This window comes from Vipera berus, assembly GCF_964194415.1.
Source record: "Vipera berus genome assembly, chromosome: 2".
Taxonomy (NCBI): Eukaryota; Metazoa; Chordata; class Lepidosauria; order Squamata; family Viperidae; genus Vipera; species Vipera berus.
Genome location: NC_138203.1, coordinates 230,079,249 through 230,100,173, shown reverse-complemented (window position 1 = coordinate 230,100,173; position 20,925 = coordinate 230,079,249). Strand labels below are relative to the sequence as shown.

At 41.1% G+C, this 20,925-nt stretch overlaps 1 protein-coding gene across 2 annotated transcripts in view; it reads left to right on the top strand.

Moving 5' to 3' along the window:
* The window catches only part of CARD19 (caspase recruitment domain family member 19), a 51,916-nt gene that overhangs the window by 13,141 nt on the left and 17,850 nt on the right, over positions 1-20,925 (top strand). For both annotated transcript variants that reach the window (XM_081318634.1, XM_081318635.1), the window contains exons 2-3: positions 5,830-5,972; positions 15,330-15,483. In XM_081318634.1, coding sequence (XP_081174760.1) covers positions 5,830-5,972; positions 15,330-15,483 — 297 coding nt within the window. The remainder of the gene's footprint in view (positions 1-5,829; positions 5,973-15,329; positions 15,484-20,925) is intronic.

Here is a 20,925-nt window from a genome sequence, read left to right as displayed (position 1 = left end):
AAAACACTGTTGTAGATGACTCTTGTTTTTTCATCTTTTGTTTCTCTTAAGATCTTTTGGAGAGTTTTAGTTTGTTGCTGTGCTACAGGGATGCACTGTGGTTGTAATAGTCTGATGTTGTTTCTGAGATTTTTTTTTATGTATGGTACTGTTTTCCTTTTCATAGCTTGTCCTGGCTGTGTTGTAGTGGGTGGGGTGATAAGGCACTATTTGATAAAGTTGTGTGGGTATACATTTTGTTAAAAGAAGATGTATAGACAGTCTGTTTCCTTTTTCTGGCGCACTTGAGTTACTGAAATGCATTTGTGCTTGTATGAATAATGTTCTTACACAGCTCTTCTTGTAGGAGGTTGAGTTGTTACTTTGGTAGGGGAGCACTTGATTAGTGTGGCTGGTAGTATGTTGTTACCTTCTTCCTTTGTGAATTTTATTTCTTTGAAGAAGTGTTTGTTTCATGTGTCTTCTCTAGTTGTTCCTTTTTTTATTATGACAAATGTCTACATATCAGAGCCATGCTTTTAGTTGTATGTCTGGGAGTGTAATAGTTTCTAGACGCTATATTTTAGCACAGAAGATCTGTCAACCTCTGATGGGCCACTCTCACACAATACATTCATAGTAATCATAATTCAGGGGTCAGCAACCTGAAACAGTGAAAGAGCCACTCGTAACCGGTTCCCTCACAAAAGGAAAAACTGGGAGCCGCAAAAAATGTGTGCACATGCGCATACATGCGCGCATGCGCAGAACAGGGTTTGAAGAGTGGAGCCAAGGCGAGATATGCACCTACCCTGCATATATTGAATTGATTGGTTGAACTTTTTTAGTCCCACTTTTTTTTTTGGACTGCACATGGCAGAGGACTGGGAGCTGCAGGAGATGGCTGAAAGAGCCGCATGCGGCTCCGGAGCTGCGGGTTGCAGACCTGTGTCATAATTCATTTAAATGTTAGATATTATTATTTCATTGTCACTAATAGTTTTAAATACAATTATTTTATTGTAATTTAGGTGTTATATAGCAGAATTCCACAACCTTTGTGGACCAGCAGGTGGGGGAGAGGGAATGGTTCACACCCACTGCTCACGCAAATGGAATGCATACGTTCCCCCCTGCTCACGCAAGTGGGGATGCACGCGCTTGCCTGCTGCTTCTGTGACCCGGTTCCAAACAGTTGGGGACTGCTGCTATCTACAATATTCTTAGATTTTTGTGAGAGCTTAGATTTCATAGACTTTATGAGATCTTAGATTTCATAGACTTCATGAGATCTGAGATTTTACAAGAATACAGTAAAAGAGTTAAATTAGTGTTTCTTCCTTTGAAGAAAAATGAGGTTTTTGTAGGGTTTGTTTTCTTTTTGTGAAAATATGGTTGATGAAATGTTGGTTGTATCTTTTGCATATGGCTTTTAAACCATTTTAAGCAATATATTTATGCATTTTATGGTTTGTTAATATCAATCAAATATGTAATACTGTATGTTTGTGAGCGAGATGTGTATATTTTGGCATAACTAGAGATAACCTTCTGATACTAAACAAAATGAGGCTATTGAGCACAGTAGCATAGTCTATACTACAGTATAATATTAAACCATACTTTCCAATTACACGGTCTGAGTACAGTAGTGTTTATTTTCTTGCCTTTCATTAATTGAACTAATGGGAAGCATAAAGTAAATAAATAAAAAGCAAAATATTCTTTAATGCATCATAATTGCAGACATAAAACCTGGGTTTGTTGCTAATGTTATATTTGCATACATGGAACCTAGTAAGCTTCATGCCTTTTTCAGTTCTAGGAAAACATCCAGAACATTCAATTTTTTATTTTGCTTTATTTAAGTTAACATGTTTGATAAAGAATCATTGCTTTTAAAAAAATATGTCCTTCCTGGCAATTATTTAATTGATTTAAACGTCTAGTAATTTCAGAGTTTGTGATATGTTGAGAGAATAGACCTAGGACTAGAGTAGTCAGCAACAATGACAGTTCTTAAGTGAGTCGTGTCTGATTTTACAACCTTGTTTTTACCATAGTTGATATGGTCAGTCACTGCAGCTGTTAAGAGAAACATCTGGTTTTAAAGCGAATTTGGCTCCCCCCCCATTGACTTTTCTTATCAGAAGCCAGCTGAAAAGGTCACAAAGGGCAATCCCATGACCTTAGAACATTGCAACCATCATAAATGCATGCTGGTTTTCAGATCACATGGCCCTGAGGATCTGCTATGAATTTAACTGCAAGGAATAGCCATAAGTCACTTTTTCAATGCTGTTGATCTTTGAATGGTCACTAAATGAATGGTTATAAATTGAGGACTACTTGTAACTAGAATAGATTAAGCCGGTGGTTTTCCAACCACACAGGGGGGAGGGGATGGTTTTACACACGTGCCTGTCGCTTGCATGGACCCCCCAACAGGTCTCAGACTGGGGGCTGGGGACCCTTTCATTAAACCATCTACTCAAATGTATTTCACAAATTGATTTTATCAGCTTATATATTAAGGCAGGGCCTTTCAACTGGTGGTACACGTACCAGTGGTGGTACTTTGGCACCTGGCTGGTGGTACACGACCGTCCTAGAGAAGTGGTAGCGGAGGGGAGAGGAATGAGCTGAAGTGGCGGCAGCATCGCAGAATCCCGAAGTAAGGGGGAGAGAGGAAGGGATATTAAAAGAGGAAGTTTTGGTGGGAAAGGGCCAGCAAGGGGCTGCTCCTGCCCTACCCCTTGGACACATGCACAGGAGCCGGCGAGTGCCTGGCCTCTCTGCTGACTGTCCCTGCTGAAAGAGAAGAGGCCAGCCCAGGCCGACCGGGTGCTGATTTACAACCAAAGCCAGAACACGCTCAGCCTTAGATCCACAGGGCAGCCCTGGAACTAGTGATGGGCCTGCTCACTGCCTCAGCCCTGCTTCTACTCCACCCCGTGGGCGCATGCATAGGAAGTGGTGGCGAGCATGTGGGGCCCAGCGTCCCTGGGAGATGCGTTCTGATCACTTTGCAGGTTTATTTTTTTAAGCTGCCCCAGGCTCTGAGCAGGAGGCTTCCCATTTTGACTCCTCCTCCCCATCATTGCCTCTGTGCCTGAAGGGCCTCTGCATGGCTCTCAGCTCACCAATCCCAGACCTGTGCGCATGTTTGTGTGTGTATTTGTGTGTGTGCGTGCGTGGCGGGAGGGGAGTCTCACCTCTTGCAGCCCCATGCTGTGACATTGGGGAGGAAAAGAACAGGAGAGACAAGAAAAGCTGCGATGGGAGCGTCTTGCAGCCTTCCATGGGACTGGGGGCAGGAACTGAGGGGGGCAGGGCGCGATGCGATCGGCAGCATGTTGAGAAAAAGAAACAGGTACTCCCAAAAAAACAGCTTTCATTAGTTTGCAGCCTGACATCACAGAAGGTCTCTGTTGAGGGTGCAGGGCTGCAAGCGGTGAGACCCACACATACACAATCACACACATACACATACACAAACATGTGCGCAGGTCTGGGAGAGTTGAGCTGAGAGCCATGTAGAGGCAACGGCAGGGGGGAGGGGTTAAAATGTGAAGCCTCTGCCCACCGCTGCCTGCCTATTGCCACCTCTGCCCGGAACATCTGGCAGTTTAAAAAAAAAACAGGAGGGAGGGAGGAGAGGCAACTTGGTTGGAAATGCCCCAGTTCGAAGGAGAAAGCAATTTTGTGTTTTGTTTTGTCACAGACAGAATCAATCAAAGTTAACATTGGTATTCTTGAATTGTGAGCTGTTAGGAAAGTATCCCCTCCTTGTGTGATGCTAACAGCCATTTCCAGTGGGGAAAACAGGACAAAGCAGAGTGAGGAAAAATATTTTCCTTTGCTATTTTTCCAGTCTGACTTAGACCAAAGCAGGGTCCCTACAAGAGAGCCCTTTTAAGGATTATGTATTAATAGAAAAGCAATTAAGTTACCTCTGTTCCTAAACACTAAAGTTGTTGCACATAAAAAATGGAGGAGCTCTGATCAACTATCACAGCCACCATTTTGACAGTTTTGCCCCCACTAAATGCAAGCACGGGGTAAACTGATAAACTGAGCCTGCTTTGTTCTCAATCTTTTAAGTGGCCGCAGACTACTTTCAAAAGTGGCATTTGATCACAAGGCAAGGAGGCACCGAGAAAAGTTTTCCCTTTTGCATTTGAGCATCCAAGAAAGGAGAAAGGGAAAGAGGAAAGACAAAGAAAAAGAAGGAAAGAGGAGAAGAGAGCAAGGAAGGAAAAAGAAGAGAAGAACGGAAGGAAGAAAAAGGAAAGGAAAATGAAGAGGGAAGGAGAAAGAAAAAAGGGAAGGAATTGGAAGGAAGGAAGGAAGGAAGGAAGGAGAGAGATTATAATGAGAGGGAAGGAGTGTCTGAGGGAAGTCCTGCCTTAGCACTTGGCCACAACCAGCCCTGCTTCCCTTTTGTCATCCCCTTGTCCCATCCTTTTCCTGGTGGTCTCCCATCCTATCGCTGAGGATGCTTTGGTTTACAAAGCTGGGTCTCCTCACAAGGAGAGGAATTGGGCCTCCCTCTGACCCACACATTTTGCCCTCCTGCACACACCATGAGCAACCTGGCCAAGGAGAGTGACCCAAGCAGCAGCAAACTCGAGACGATAAGCGCAGCCAGGCGCCCCCTTGGGAAGGCTGGGCTGAGCTGGGTGCTTGCCCTCCACGCCCCAGGGCTCTGGGCAGCCTGCACTGCGGGGGTCCTCCATGTGGCCTGAGAGCAAAGGAACCGTCACCGAAGAAATTAAAACCAGTACTTTTTTCCTTTTTTATTTTTACGGTTTGTAACATTTTATTAGATGATGGAATAAAATACAAAAATACAAAAGCAAATAATAGGACACAGTGGGGAGCAAGAAGTGGGGGGAAAAATTGAGGGGGAGATGGGAAAAAGAAAAGGCATTGACTTCCAACTTCCTCTGCTGCAGTAGAAGGAAGCCTTAACATCAAACCTCAACTTTTTTTTACTTTTCTATAATAGTATAAACTAGCTATTTCTATAACAACAAATGAATCTAATCAGTAAAACCCAAACCCACCCACCCCCCGCTTTTTTTTAGTCATCAAGTTTTTGACACCTTGCTAAGCACCGGTGGTATTCAAATATTGTCATGTCCTAAAAATAATACAATCTGTGAAAAGGTTGAAAAGCCCTTTATTAAGGTATGTAGGCTGATAACATTAATTTGTGAAATGCATTTGATTTGATTAAGGAAAGATGAGGAAATTTTGTTTCTTTCAAGACAATTGATGATAGGCAAGAAATTCTCTTTTGTTAATTATGTCAGATATATAGAAACAAAGCTACAACAAAGCCTGAACCTGTATATGTTTTCAAAAAATGGATTTAAAAGAAGAAACTTAAATGCCAGTGCTGTTAAGTGCCTTCTCATTTCCTACTTCTTCCCCGTTATAATGGTCATAATGTTTGTAATGCAAACACCACACAGATAACACAGCATTCCTTATCCTATGTTGAACTGAGTAGCAATTCTATCACTAAAGTGGCTCATATACACAACCTACTCAGGCAAAGCATCATTCTTAAGTTTGATGGCATAAGTAGCTTAAGTGGAGCCTCCAGGGGTCAAACCAGGCAAGATGGCCTCTGTAGCATTGCAATCCAAGGCCTGCCCCTTTAAATGTATATATCTAAGAAGGACTAAAGCTTCATGGCAGCATATAAAATACTTTCAAGGTATGTCTGAAATTTATTAGCTATGTGAGGACATGGTCAGTGTGAAATATGTATCATTTTCATTTCAGCCATGCTTAAGATAAATCACCTGTTTTTTTGTGTGTGTTGTTTCTGTTTTATAGATCAGACTTACTGTGATCGTTTGCAACAGGACACAGCTTTTCTAACCAGCAATGGCAGACTGAGTGAGCAGCTGGTTGATAAAATTATTCTTCAGCTAAATCGAGTTTATCCCCAAATCCTCACCATTAAAGAAGCTGAAAAGGTAATCAAGAGAAAATAGTGTCTCCAGATACATGTTAATTTTTCTGTGCTCATTTTATGCAGTTAGAATTGCATTCTTGAATTCTTTTTTTGAATTCTAAAGCTCTAATATCTGGATGTGACTGAGAATGAATAAGACCCAGAAAGCAATAATTTCTAGTAGTCCAAGAATAAGAGACCAAAATTAAAACCTTCCAGTGTAGGAATGTGGTTCTCATAGCCACATTTATAGCATTTGATTTAAAAAACTTGAACAATACATGTAGAAGACATTGAATTTATAGATGGAGATTTCGAAAGCTGAAACTTGTTCCCTATGTAACTAATGAAGTCACGACATAGAATCTTAAATATCCAACTCCCCTTCTTTATTATTTATGTAGCTCAATTCCATTCAAGTCTGTAAACAGAAGTGCAGGGGATTGTAGTGTTAGCATCTCCTTATACCAGTCATAAGTCTGATAATAAGCATGAAGATAATTCCAAGAACGGATAGTAATATTCCTCATATATACATTGTTAATGGATATTTTTAGTTCATACCTGCAGCATGGACTCAAGTATAAGTGGTGTTTGTCAAAGGTGCAGTACACAGAGCATAATTTATTAGAAGAGAAGCTAGGCTATTTAAGTCACAGCTGCAGGATTTCTTTCATTTTTATTTAAAGGACATAAATGCTATGAATGAGAATAGCACAGCCCATGTTTTTGCAGATGAGCTAGAATATTATTTTGTTTCTGATGTAAAGAAAAATCAGGACCCAGAGATTAAACTGACACTACTTTTCTTAGTGAATGAGGCACTTCAGTACATGAGACTTTGATTCTGTGTGTGTATCATTTTTCTTCCTGGCATGCTCCCAAGGCCTTGTCCTGAACAAAATGAATTCTTTTTTTAAATTGCATTAGAAGTTTTAGAAACAAAAGGCAAAAACTAATGCAAACTATAGAAAATAAGAAAGAAAGAAAAATCAGTGAGAAACCTAAAAGTGCAAGGGAGAAAGAAAAATAAAAGTAAACAAAAAAAGAAGGATACAAAGAAGTGACTTCTGATCTTTCTTTACAGCCATTATAAGTACAATTGTACATTCCTCTAAAGTTACACAATGACTCTCTGTTTCTGTAATCTCCCCTGCCTAATAATCAAAACCATACATAAGTTTATTTTTTTCTGTTTTACACACACACACACAAATGCATGAGGGTTTTTCAGTGTGCAAAAAAAAGCAATTGTCTTTTCTCTGACTGGAGAAGTCAGTTTGGCCATCTGAGCGAGTTTTGTCATCTTCACCAACTGTCCTTCCATTTTGAATGGAACAAAATGGATTCTTGAACCGAGGTTTCCAGAGTGGTGCCACCAGAAAAAACACAAGGTAGACTAATTATGAATAGAAAGTCAGCATATTTGATCACTGTTACAAAGAATAAGTATTTTCTTGCATATATACAGACTGGAAAACTTGCTAATTTATTTATTTATTATTTATTATTGGGACTTATATGCCGCCCTATCCCCCGAAGGACTCAGGGTGGCTAACAACAATAAAACACAATAATACAAATGTTAAAAAAAGATTAAACTAACAAGCCCCAGTCTTTCTTTCTTTCTTTCCTTCCTTCCTTCCTTCCTTCCTTCCTTCCTTCCTTCCTTCCTTCCTTCCTTCCTTCCTTCCTTCCTTCCTTCCTTCCTTCCTTCCTCTGCTAATTAGACCCACTAAGGCAAAGGTGGTACAGGAAGCCTTGTTTATCCAGGAATCTAGGATTCCCCCAAAATCTGTTACACTACTTGAACAAAATTAGTCCTTCTCTGCCCTGGATAAAATTGTAAAAGAGAGGTTAGGGGTTATTTGTATTACACTGCACACTTCTTTTAGAAGAACATGTGAGAGTTGCTATAATTTTTACTCCAAGTTCAAAAGTGGTAATACTCAATGATATATCAGGAAAACATATGTAGAAGATAAAAAATTATTTTTGAGTTGTAGAATGTTGCATAAGCTCCTTCAAGTAAAGCTCTTTTAATGAGATAGCACTTATCTAAATGGCATCAAACCCCCAAATCGTATGAACATATGCCCACACTATTTGGATTTTTATACTCTTGCTGCAGGAGATGTATCCATGTGTTTGTTAATATTCATGTAGAGCTCTGAGTGGGATTGCCCTCTGTTTGCAGTCAGAACATCCAATCTGAAACAAAATCTTCCCTAGTGCACTCCTAGTGTAATTGTCTCCTGTTTGCACCTGCACACATACCTGTTCTCCAACAAAGGACATCACAATTGCATTACTGTGTAAAATAGGAATGAGTAATTTACATGCAGATGCACTTCCAAGGGCTGAATGCTTCCAACTAATACATAGGCTACGGTTTTTCAATTCAATTCACAGTAGTATCAAAGTGTGAATATCGGCTTATACCATATTTTCCGGCGTATAAGACAACTGGGCGTATAAGACAACTGGGCGTATAAGACGAACCCTGACTTTTGAGAAGATTTTCAAGATTTTTCGTCTTATACGCCGGAAAATACTTACATGCCAGTTGCCAAGTGTCCGACACAAGCCCGATTCAGATTCAGCCCCGTCTGATGCAAATGGTGCAAAGCCACGCGCTCTTCCAGGCCAGACTCTGCAAACAGCATGCCAGAAGCCGCAACCACCGCGGGAACTGAGTCCCCGCCTTTCGGCAGCCTGCACAGCCAAGCGCGATTCGGCTTTGAGATAGCATTTGCAGACGGAGCAGCCGCCGCATCTGGAGCCAAGCCCCGCCCAGGAGACAGTTGGCCAGGCGGGCCCGGAAGACACGCTAGAGAGCCGGGCTTGGGGCGGCCATGCCGAGGCCGGATGGCGAGGGCCGCTGCATGGTCTGCGGGCAAGAGGGGCACCAAGTACCACTGTTCCGCACTCCGTGACCGGGCAAGCGATTCTTCCGGTCGGCGCGGGTGAGGCGTTGCCTCAGCAGGAGCAAAGGTGCTCCCTTCCCACTGTCGAGCAGCACGCCTCTGGGGACCGCCTGCCCCTCCTCTTTTCAGAGACCTGACAGCTAGCATTGGAAGCGCCAGCATGGCCAGTCCTACAGAAAGCAACGGCGGCGGCTGCAGTAGCCGCCCCAGGAGCTGACGAGAGTTTGCTCTCCATCACCCGTTCGCCATCGGCCGCTTAACCACGGGTCGCCATCACCTACCTCCATTCACCCAGCGATCCTGCCGTCCAGCAGAAAAGATCAGAGAGGTGAATAGTATTTTCCGGCGTATAAGACGACCCAGCATATAAGATGACCCCCAACTTTTGAGACGATTTTCATGGGTTAAAAAGTCGTCTTATACGCTGGAAAATATGGTACATTTATACAGACCCCTTCATGGATTACTGCCTTGTCGTGGCGAAGGGGCTTGTGTAATTCAATGAAGCTATGAGCTATGCCGTGCAGGGCCACCCAAGACAGACAGGTCATAGCAGAGAGTTCTGACAAAACATGATCCACTGGAGAAGGAAATGGCAACCCACTCCAGTATCTTTGCCATGAAAACCCTATGGACAGTACCAAAAGGCAAAAAGATATGACGCTGGAAGATGAGCCCCTCAGGTCAGAAGGCATCCAATATGCTACTGGGGAAGAGCAGAGGGCTAGTACTAGTGCCAGAAAGAATGAAGCGACTGAGCCAAAGCTGAAAGGACCCTCAGCTGTGGATGTATCTGGTGGTGAAAGGAAAGTTCGATGCTGTAAAGATTTTTTCTCCATAGGAACCTGGAATGTAAGATCCATGAATCAAGGAAAGCTGGATGTGGTCAAACAAGATACAAGACTGAACATCGATATCTTAGGTATCAGCAAACTAAAATGGACAGGAACGGGTGAATTTAATTCAGATGACCATCAGGTATACTACTGCGGGCAAGGTTGTCTTCCGGGTGAGGTTCAAGGTCTTGGTTATGATCTTTAAGTCCTTACATGGCATGGGTCCGGGATACCTCGAGGACCACCTGCTGCCGGCGTCAACTCCCCTCCGCCCTGTGCGTGCCCACAGAGAGGGCCTCCTCAGGGTGCCTCCGGTCAGGGAATGTCGACTGGTGGCCCCCAGGGGGAGGGCCTTCTCTGTGGGTGCTCCGGCATTATGGAACCAACTGCCGGTTGAGCTCCGGATGGCATCGGACCTCCGATCCTTCCATCGCGGGTTGAAGACCCACTTATTTGAGTTAGCTGGTCTGGCCTGATGGGGAATATGGGTTTTTAATTGGTTTTGTATTATTCTATTATTGTTGTATTTTAATTGGGCATGGTTTAATTCTCTTTTAATTTTTGTATAGCTATTTATATATGCCCTGTGAACCGCCCTGAGTCCCTAGGGAGAAGGGCGGTATAGAAATCAAATAAATGAAATGAAATGAAATGAGTATCCTTCATAGTCAATAAAAGAGTAGGAAAAGCAATACTGGGATACGATCCCCAAAATGACAGAATGATCTCAGTTCGAATCCAAGGCAAACCATTCAATATCACAGTAGTACAAGTCTTATGCCCCAACCACCAGTGGCTGAAGAGGATGAAATTGACCGGTTCTATGAAGCCCTACAACACCTTATAGAACTAACACCAAAAAATGATGTCCTTAATCATGGGGGATTGGAATGCTAAAGTAGGAAGCCAAAAGATAACTGGAATAACAGGCAAGTTTGGCCGTGGAGTACAAAATGAAGCAGGGCACAGGCTGATAGAATTTTGTCAAGAGAATACGATGGTCATAGCAAACACTCTTTTCCAACAACCCAAGAGATGGCTCTACACATGGACATCACCAGACGGTCAACACAGAAATCAGATTGACTATATGCTCTGCAGCCAAAGATGGAGAAGCTCTATATAGTCAGTAAAAACAAGACCAGGAGCTGACTGTGGCTCAGACCATGAGCTTCTTGTTGCAAAATTTAGGCTTAAACTGAAGAAAGTAGGGAAAAGCACTAGGCCACTCAGGTATGAACTAAATCATATCCCTGATGAATATACAATAGAGGTGACAAATAGATTTAAGGAATTAGATTTGATAGACAGGGTGCCTGAAGAACTATGGACAGAGGTTCGCAACATTGTACAACAGGTAGCATCCAAAACCATCCCAAAGAAAAAGAAATGCAAGAAAGCAAAATGGCTGTCTGAGGAAGCTTTGCAAATAGCTGAGGAAAGGAGGGAAGCGAAAGGCAAGGGAGAAAAAGAAAGATATGCCCAATTGAATGCAGAATTCCAGAGAATAACTAGAAGAGATAAGAATGCCTTCTTAAATGAACAGTGCAAAGAAATAGAAGAAAATAGAATAGGGAGGACCAGAGATCTCTTCAAGAAAATTGGAGAGATGTAGGGAACATTTCATGCAAAAATGGGCATGATAAAGGACCAAAATGGCAGGGACCTAACAGAGGCAGAAGAGATTAAGAAGAGGTGGCAAAATTACACAGAAGAACTATACAAGAATGAGCTTAACGTCCCTGATAATCACAATGAGGTGGTGACTGACCTCAAGCCAGACATCCTAGAATGTGAAGTGAAGTGGGTCTTAGGAAAGTTGAGCAACAACAAAGCTAGTGGAGGTGACAGTATTCCAGATGAGCTATTCAAAATCTTAAAAGACGATGCAGTAAAAGTGCTACACTCACTTTGCTACCAAATTTGTAAAACTCAACAGTGGCCACAGGATTGGAAAAGATCAGTTTACATTCCAATTCCAAAGAAAGGCAGTGCCAAAGAATGTTCATATTATCGCACCATTGCACTCATTTCACATGCTAGTAAAGTTATGCTTAAAATCCTACAAGCTAGACTCCAGCAGTATGTGGATCAAGAACTACCAGAAGTACAGGCAGGATTTCAAAGAGACAGAGGAACTAGAGATCAAATTGCCAACATACACTGGATCATGGAGAAAGCTAGGGAGTTCCAGAAAAACATCTACTTCTGCTTCATTGACTATGCTAAAGCCTTTGATTGTGTGGATCACAACAAACTGTGGCAAGTTCTTAAAGAGATGGGAGTACCAGACCATCTTATTTGCCTCTTGAGAAACCTATATGCGGGTCAAGAAGCAACAGTGGAAGTGGACACGGAACCACTGATTGGTTCAAAATTGGGAAAGGAATCTGGCAAGGCTGGATACTGTTGGCCTGCCTGTTTAACTTATATGCAGAGCACATCATGAGAAAGGCAGGGCTAGATGAATCAAAAATTTTAATTAAAATTGCTGGGAGAAATATCAACAACCTAAGATATGTAGATGATACCACTCTAATGGCAGAAAGTGAAGAGGAACTAAAGAGCCTCTTGTTGTGGGTGAAGAAGGAGAGTGCAAAAGTTAGCCTGAAACTTAACATTAAGGAAACCAAGATCATGGCATCCGGCCCTCTCAATTACTGGCAAATAGATGGGGAAGAAATGGAGGTAGTGACAGATTTCATTTTCCTGGGCTCCAAGATCACTGCAGACGGGGACTGCAGGCAAGAAATTAAAAGACGCTTGCTCCTGGGGAGGAAAGCCATGGCAAATCTAGATAGCACACTAAAAAGCAGAGACATCACCCTGCCAACAAAAGTGCATATAGTCAAGGCTATGGTCTTCCCAGTTGCAATGTATGGCAGTGAAAGTTGGACCATAAGAAAGGCTGAGCGCCAAAGAATTGAGGCCTTTGAACTCTGGTGCTGGAGAAGACTCCTGCGAGTCCCTTGGACTGCAAGTTGATTAAACCGGTCAGTCCTAGAGGAGATCAACCCTGACTGCTCTTTAGAAGGCCAGATCCTCAAATTGAAACTCAAATACTTTGGCCCTCTAATGAGAAGGAAGGAATCACTGGAGAAGAGCCTAATGCCGGGAAAGGTTGAGGGCAAGAGAAGAAGGGGACAACAGAGAATGAGGTGGCTGGATGGAGTCACTGAAGCAGTAGAAGTGAGCTTAAATGGACTCCAGAAGATGGTAGAGGACAGGAAGGCCTGGAGGAACGTTGTCCATGGGGTCGCGATGGGTCAGACATCAATTCGCAACTAACAACAACAACAATTTATATAGATAATTAAGTTGGGCTATATCAAGTTCGGTATGATGATTTGAATTTGCCCCTTAAGATATAACTCATAAATAAACAGGTAATCCAGCAATTTTGAAAATACAGACTCCAACCATTATCTGGAACTGCCTCTGCCCTTGTGATGACCTAGGGCATGGCACAGAGGCAATGCAGTTAGCTGGCAATTCAAATCACCCTTTAATTGCTCCAAATTTTCCCCAAATGCTCCCACGTTTCTGGCAAGCCCCAGAACAAAGTAACACACACACACCTTCAGCAGCTTCTGGCTGCAAGTAGTTTCACATACAGTTAGATTAGAAGAGTAATTTATTCAAGGCCATGTAGATAACAAGGAATGAAATATACATCCAAAATCTAACGAGTCTGTGGAAATACAAGCTTGCCTGAAGAGAAGCCAAAATACAATCCGAGGTCTTTGAAAACAAATCAAGTTTGTCAGCCAGTCCAATGGTCAGAGTTTCAGGGTTTCCAAGCAGAAATCACAACACTGCACAAGAAATCAGAGAGTGGTTTCCAAGATCAGCAACAGCACACAAAACTCCAAGAAATCAGCGTTTGTTTCCAACAAATGCTCCTCCCCACAGTGTCTCCTTAAGTCTCACTCTCCAGGTGTACCTTGTGGAGAGGGGTGGGGCGCTCTCCTCCCGAGTAGTTGAGCCTGCTTGCATTGTTCCCTCCTCCTCTCCACTTTCCGTGTCTAGGATCAAGAGGGGGTGGCCCTTGCTCATCGCCTGAGCTCTGTCTCTCCTGTTCATCCTGTCCCAATCCTGAAAGGCTCTGGCCTGCCTCGGCCTGCTCTTCCCCACATTCCTCTGACGCCACAGACCCCTCTCCCTAGACCTCCATAGGGTCCCGTTCCAGCTCATTGTCCTCAGCAGATTCAGGCTCTGAAAGAGGCATGACGGCCCTTAAGTAAAATCACATTACAGCTATACCAATTTCGCTCCCTCCCACTAGTTCAATGGACAATTTTAAAAAATGTACTTGGGACATTTTGCACATAATAGGTCAGGAGATATTCAGGGTGAATGCCTGATCAGATGTCAGTTCAATCATTACAGTGTCCTAATGACTTTTGTGGAATTGGCAGAATCTGGCAAGAAAGTTGGCCATACCAGTTTAATTCTGAGGACTTTATTATAAAGGTTTATGTATGTTAGCATAAATATCTTCACTTTAATTAAAATATTTGAAATGAGACTGTCACAAATAGTGCTTATAGCTGAAAATGCTCATTTGGAAATCTATAATTATGTGACTGGGTATCTGGTAAAAAATTTGCAGTGAAGGATAAAAAGAAGTTGACAAAAGAAGATTAACTGTCTTAAGACATATGTCTTAAATACCTGAGACTTTAAATTTCTGAGACTTTTTTCATTATCTAAAGCAGGCAGTGGAGCCTTGAAGTGTCTTTTTTTAAAAAAAGAAACTATTTTGTACCATATGTTAAACGCCACCCATAATAATGCTATGCAGGTGGCTGATATTATTCAAAGGGATTCTGTGATGTCATGGATAACAAAACTGAAAAAATGAGCTTTTGAGTCTATGAGAATTGTCATCAAGTTCCGGTGGTTGGCTTCTCCTTTCCATAATGGCTATTTCTCTCTCTCTCCTCTTGCTTGCTCAGCCATGATGGATATCACTGGGTAAGCCCAGTCACAAAGATCTATGTAGCTTACTCATGAATTCTTACTCTGGATTTGCAACGAAATCACATGAAACCTGGCAACCAGGTTAATACGGCAAGAATTGCCAGTGATCAAATACAGCTACATTGCACAGACAAACTAGCAAATAGCAGAATCCCTCTGCTATTTTGCATGTGTGTTAAGAAACAAAAAAACAAGGCCAGAACTGTAGCTATGTGAAAGCCAAGATCTCTAATTTATCAGTTGCAAATACACAAAACTACAGTTCCTGTAATGATGCATAACAAGGGCTATCTATGCCATTGTACATTCCTAAGAGCACTGCAGAGATCTCGAATGTATAGCATATTAGTTCCTTATTTATTTAAGCATTTAAAGGATGAATATTTCTGCTCAGCAATGAATATTTCATCTCATAGAAAATGTTTTATTCCTACCCTGTTAGAGAAGCAACATCATCAGGTTATGTCGACTCATTTATTCTACTGGTAAGTTTGAATAAGCTACAAATCTGGTATTGTATGTACTCTTTCGTGGGCTGCAGAAATGAGATGGGGAACTGTTTTAACATTGTACAGTAGTTTTTGGTGCTGAAATCTAGTTCTTGCAATCTAAACAGTACTTTTTTCTCGACAGTTTCGGAATCCCAAAGCTCCTCTTCATAGTCGGCTATCAAACCTTATAGCTCACTTGAAAAAGAAAGGGGACAAACCCTGTCAAGAATTTTACCGAGCTTTACAGATCAATGCGGAGCATCTCTATAACGACTTGCCGAGCAGGAAAACTCTAAGTAAGTTGGATGTTACAGCTTTCTTCAGGCGTTGTGTTTTAATTCTTCCAAATTCCTGTGTTCGATTTGTGTCTGTTCAGAAACTTAAGTGAAACTTGTGCTATTCTGTTTCGTATAAATACTCAGACCTGCCCAAGTGCTCTGGCAATTAAAAGTTTGTTCTCCGTTCCTATTTGAGATTTTTGTGATTAAATTTGATATCTATTTACAATCACTAGCTGTCATTGGCAATACCCCAATATATATTTAAATATATATTTCTGCATAATTTTGAGTTCTCAAGCTGTTTGTTAAAAACACAGGAAAGTGCTATTGCTTCTGGCAAAAATGTTAAAGGCTACAGACAGGCAGGACTCAGTTGTGCTTTGATTAGATGGTAACCATCTGTGTTTGGACAGCTGTCTCTTGGCCTAGAAGGTTAAGGTCATTTTCAGAGTGAATTGTATGCATTCTGTTAGGAGAATTTCCAACATTATGGCCTTTATTGTGCAAGAGCTACCTCACTTGAAATAACTGCTTCTGCTGTGTGGCTGTAACATAGGCTAACATATAGAGAAACTGGATTCAGATTTAATTTAATCAAGAGAAGGGATGATGCCAAATGTGTATTTGGCTCTAAAGCTATATCTAGAATATTTGCAGATTTTCTAGAAAAGACTCAGGATCAAGCCTAAACTTTGCTTCAGTTATTTAACTTCTTTTTTGCAATTCACCCCAAAATTGATTATGAATTAGTTTATATCTCTGTCCAGATTCTGCATTACTAAACTCTTCCATTTTTGTGCTTGTAGTTCTTTGGTGAGAACCAATTTAGTACAGTGGTTAAAGATACCAGGTAGAAAATTGAAAGACTAAGACTTTTAGTTTCATGTTGGGCACCAAGTCAGCTGGATAAGATAGGACTAGTCAGTTTCTCTCAGCCCTAGGAAAAAGAACATGGCAAACCATTTCCCGCAAAATTGCATGGACTTGTTCTGCTTCTGCGTGATTTTTTTCTATGCCAATGTATTTCATTACTATATATTTGTTCATAAAATTTGTATATCTGCCCATCTTATAGGGTAGGATCTTGAGGATCCTACAACAATCAGTAATTACTATTGTAAAAAAATAATATGCATATACTATTTAAGGACAAAAACATGTGTTGTTCTATAGTGAAAAAAGCAACACCATGTTTTGGTCTCTATGACACATACAGTATGTTAAAATATGAAAACAATGGAGAATTTTGAAACAGATAACGTTCAACCAGATTTGTATGTGAGTTTCTAATTGGCAAGAAAATTGCAAATCATGGCAAGAACTGATCATACATCAGTACCAATTCAAGTTCTGATATTGTCACAGTTGTTAATTTCATAAAAATGTGCATATAACTCAATGTAGCCCACAAAGCAAAATTCAACGTGGTAAATATTAGTTAAAGGAGGGGAAACTTGAGATATGTGCTTAGGCCTAGCTTCAGTGTGAGTTATAGCAGGATTTGAAAACTAAGAAGCCATAACTCTGGGTGCAACCCAAATTTTTGTCCAGACTGTAAATCTTTCATTTCTGCTTAATTATGTGCCATGCTTGTTTATATGCCATCAGAACAATGTTGACTCTCAACAACCTTCTCCAGGATGATCTGTCCCCAGCTTAGTCCTTCAGGTCTTCTTGTGGTATATCCATTGCCACTGTAATTGAATCCATCCACCTTATTGCTAGTTGTCTTTTTTCTCATTCCTTCCACCTTTCCCAACATTATGGACTTCTCAAGGGAGCTGACACTTCACATATTGTGTCCAGAATACGATGATTGAGCCTGGTCTTTTGAGCTTCCAAATGAGAATTCTGGAGGGTTCGTTTGTTTGTTTTCTGGACCACCTATAACAGTCTTTGCCAACGCCAGAGTTTAAAAGAATCAATATTCTTCCTGTCCTGCTTCTTCCGTAGAGCGTCACAGGGGAAACCATTGCCTACTACATAACACTGATCTTTGTAGGTATAGACATATTCTGGTAACTGACTACCTTTCTAGGGCCTTTGTAGCTCTTCTACCAAGTGCTATTCTGCAGCATTTTTTGGCTGCTGGTTCTTTTCCTGTCAATAGTTGATTTTAGAAGGTAAACCTAACTACAATACAATACTTTCATTCCCAGGTCAGAGGCTGTTTTTTGTAGCCATTGTCATGACTTTGACCTTTGTTGTATTTACTCTAGCTTTTCACTGTGTTCTTTGATTTTTAAGTCCTTGAGATCATTTACATACTATTTTCATTTTCAGTTCAATTGATTTGGTATGCAAGCTTCTCTTTTGTGGTTGCTGTAAAAAACAGGCATTGCACTGTTTCTGGCACACCAGCTTATCTAAAACAGTGTCAAGAACTGCAGTTCCTGATTACTTTTTTCTGAATTGTAAGGGAAGGAAAATTTCTTGATTATCAAATTATGTTCATTTCAAATGTTATTTCTATGACTTCCTTCCAACAGTCTGGAATCAGAATAATATTGCTTAGTTTGACTGTTGTTAAGCTTTAAGATGGGGTTACTTTTTAGCACTGTACATCATTTGTCAGGTTTCTCAGTTCATAGTAAACTATTTGTACAATGGACAGGAGAAGCTTCATTGAAAACCAGATGTATCGATGTGGTTTTCTGCTCCTGTCCATAATAATACCAAAGTAATGAAGCTTGCACTGTGACATAACACGACATGACTCTGCTCTTTTGCACTTGTATGATTACATGGCATACAAGTACATAAAGGTTAGAGTTTGCAAGGCAATGCATGTTTCATCCTTGCCTCCCCCAGACAGCCTTGACTTTTCTTTATAATTTATCTATTAGTTGCCTGGACTTAGTTGTTATTATGTTGTATTGCTCTCCTAGTTAAAATAGTGTCAAGAACTGTAATATCTGATATCTGCTATTGAAGTAATAGAATAAAACAGAGGTCCCCAACCTTTTGAGCACCAGGGATCAGTTCCATTGAGAGAGGTTTTTCTATGGACCGGAGGGGGCGTGGTTTCATGTACTGCATGCTTCCCATGGATGGGGCTTTGCTTATTTGCATGGACCGGTTTCAGACACGCCGTGGCTCAGTGCCAGTCCATGGACCAGGGATTGGGGACCCCTGGAATAAAAAATTTGAGTGGTTGATTTATGTTCCTTTAAATCAGGGGTCTCCAATCCCTGGTCCGTGAACCAGTACCACAGCATGCCAGCAACCGATCCGCACAAACAAGCAAAGCCCCATCCGCAAGTAGCACACAAAACCATGCACCCTCTGGTCCATGGAAAAACCTCCCTCCACGGAACTGGTACCCCAGCCTTTTGGGCACCTGTGCTTTAAATAATTCTTTTTGCAGTCCAGGCTATAGCAAGCACGTGAGGCTTGAGCAATAGACTAGCAAAGAGCATCTCTGACCTATTGCAATATACTTGACTGTCTTGAAGGACAGGTTTAGTAATCATACTTGTATCCTATATTTTTCCCAAGGAATTGAGACCACCAACTGCTTCTGACAGAAGCAGGAAGGGAGCTCAACTAAGTTTTATGGGCAATAAGTTGCAAACACAGCTGTGGAACAAAATATGAGCTGACAAAAAATTGTAACCCGTTCCATTGAACTTAATACAATTTACTCCTTGGAAGGCAGTGCATAAAATTATACTGTAGTATTGTTTGGAAAAATCATTATTAGCTTATATAGTGATAGCAATAAAATACCCAATTGCCATTGTCTGTGTCACAGCAATGATGGGAATTAGGAACATGCTTCATTTTAAAGGCCTTTATTAGACATATGGATTGTCTGGTGTTAAGTGATTTGAATCTTTTAATTTAATACAACATTGTTCCACTGTATCTTGCTGTGGAAAGGCTATAACCAACGGGGCATATTGCCTCTCTAGTAACTGTTTCACAATTTTCCTATTCCTGAAAGTGGCAAATATAAGGGCTTATACTTTCAAAAGCTTTCCAAACGTATTTTGTTGTTAAGAAGGCAAAACACCCCCCCCACTCCTCTGCTTTTTAGCCTCTGTGAAAGCGCAAAAGTTAATCAGCTCCTTTTGTAGATTTAGTTCAACATGTTCCAGGAACAAAGTAAGGGGATCAGTCAGCCACATTTATTTTTGTCTTACGATTTTGGACTTGAGCTTTTCCCTTTTTTTTAATAATAAAGAGCTAGACTTTTGCATGGATTTCCGGTGCAAATTACATGTTGCAGCTGTGTATAATGATACCCTGAGGCCTTGCTGTCAATTGTACAAGTCCCGTGGGTTTGCAGTGTACATGAGAAAAGAGACTGGAAGCATAGGTTTTCTACCACTTCTGTCAGCTGGAGCTTTTCCCTCCTGTAAGTGCTGGTTTCTGAGACCCATTCTTAGTGTTCAAACATTGATTTTGAATACCCGCTGGTAGAAACAGCACTGAGCTTGGTCTGTGAGGGATGAAGAGCACTTTCAGATAGAAAACAGCTGGCTTTTAAAGAAATGTCTGAGAATTGCACCAAGGGCACGTTCCAGCTATATGCAAACCAATATTAGGAGACATTGTGACAACATGGCAGTTAAAATTACATATTATGGAGTATCCAGATTTAGTCCAAATTCTCAGATGGCTTTTATTATCATACTGCTTCAATATTCCAGAATGCAAGTATCTATGGCAGACATACTGTGCGGAAGGTTTCGAAAGTGGGATTAAAATAGTTCATTTTTTCTTATGGCAACTAAGTTAAAGTTTGACATGCTAAGTACTGTATGTTCTACTTACTGCTAATAGTGATTGAACACAATCGTGACTCAAAGCTAACCACATCTAGAGGTCTTACAGGTAATCCTTGACTAAGACACAATTGGGACTGGAATTTTGGTCTTAAGTTGTGTAGCGATTGTAAGTCAAGGCACCATGTGATTGGACTCAAATTTAGGACCGTTTTTATAGTGGTTGTTAAGCAAGTCACCATGATAATTAAACAAACCATTGTTGCTAAGAGAGAACCACATGGTCATAAACATGAGCCCATTTTAGCTAATGGGTGCTAGAAAATGGCAAAAAAATGTCAGAAAATGTTATGTGACTATGGGATACTCCAACCAGGTACAGCAGTCGTAACTTCAAGGATGGGTTGTAAGTAACTTTTTCCAAGTCCATTGTAACTTTGAACTGTCATTAAATGACTGGTCGTAAATCGAGGACTTCCTGAAATTAGTTTCGGAGAGGGAGAAGTAAATCACAACACATCTGGAAAATAGGTTATTGATCGTGCATTTGGGGATAAAAAAAATCCAAACAAATACCAAAAGTTATGAATGAGATATAAATATCACAGAGAAATAAGTGACTACAGGAAGCTATAGCTATAATTGAAAATATCTTCCACAATTAAATCCTTTTGGAGTGAGAAGGAAAATTGGTTAGTTTGTCTTGCTGTGAAACAACTTTAAAAAA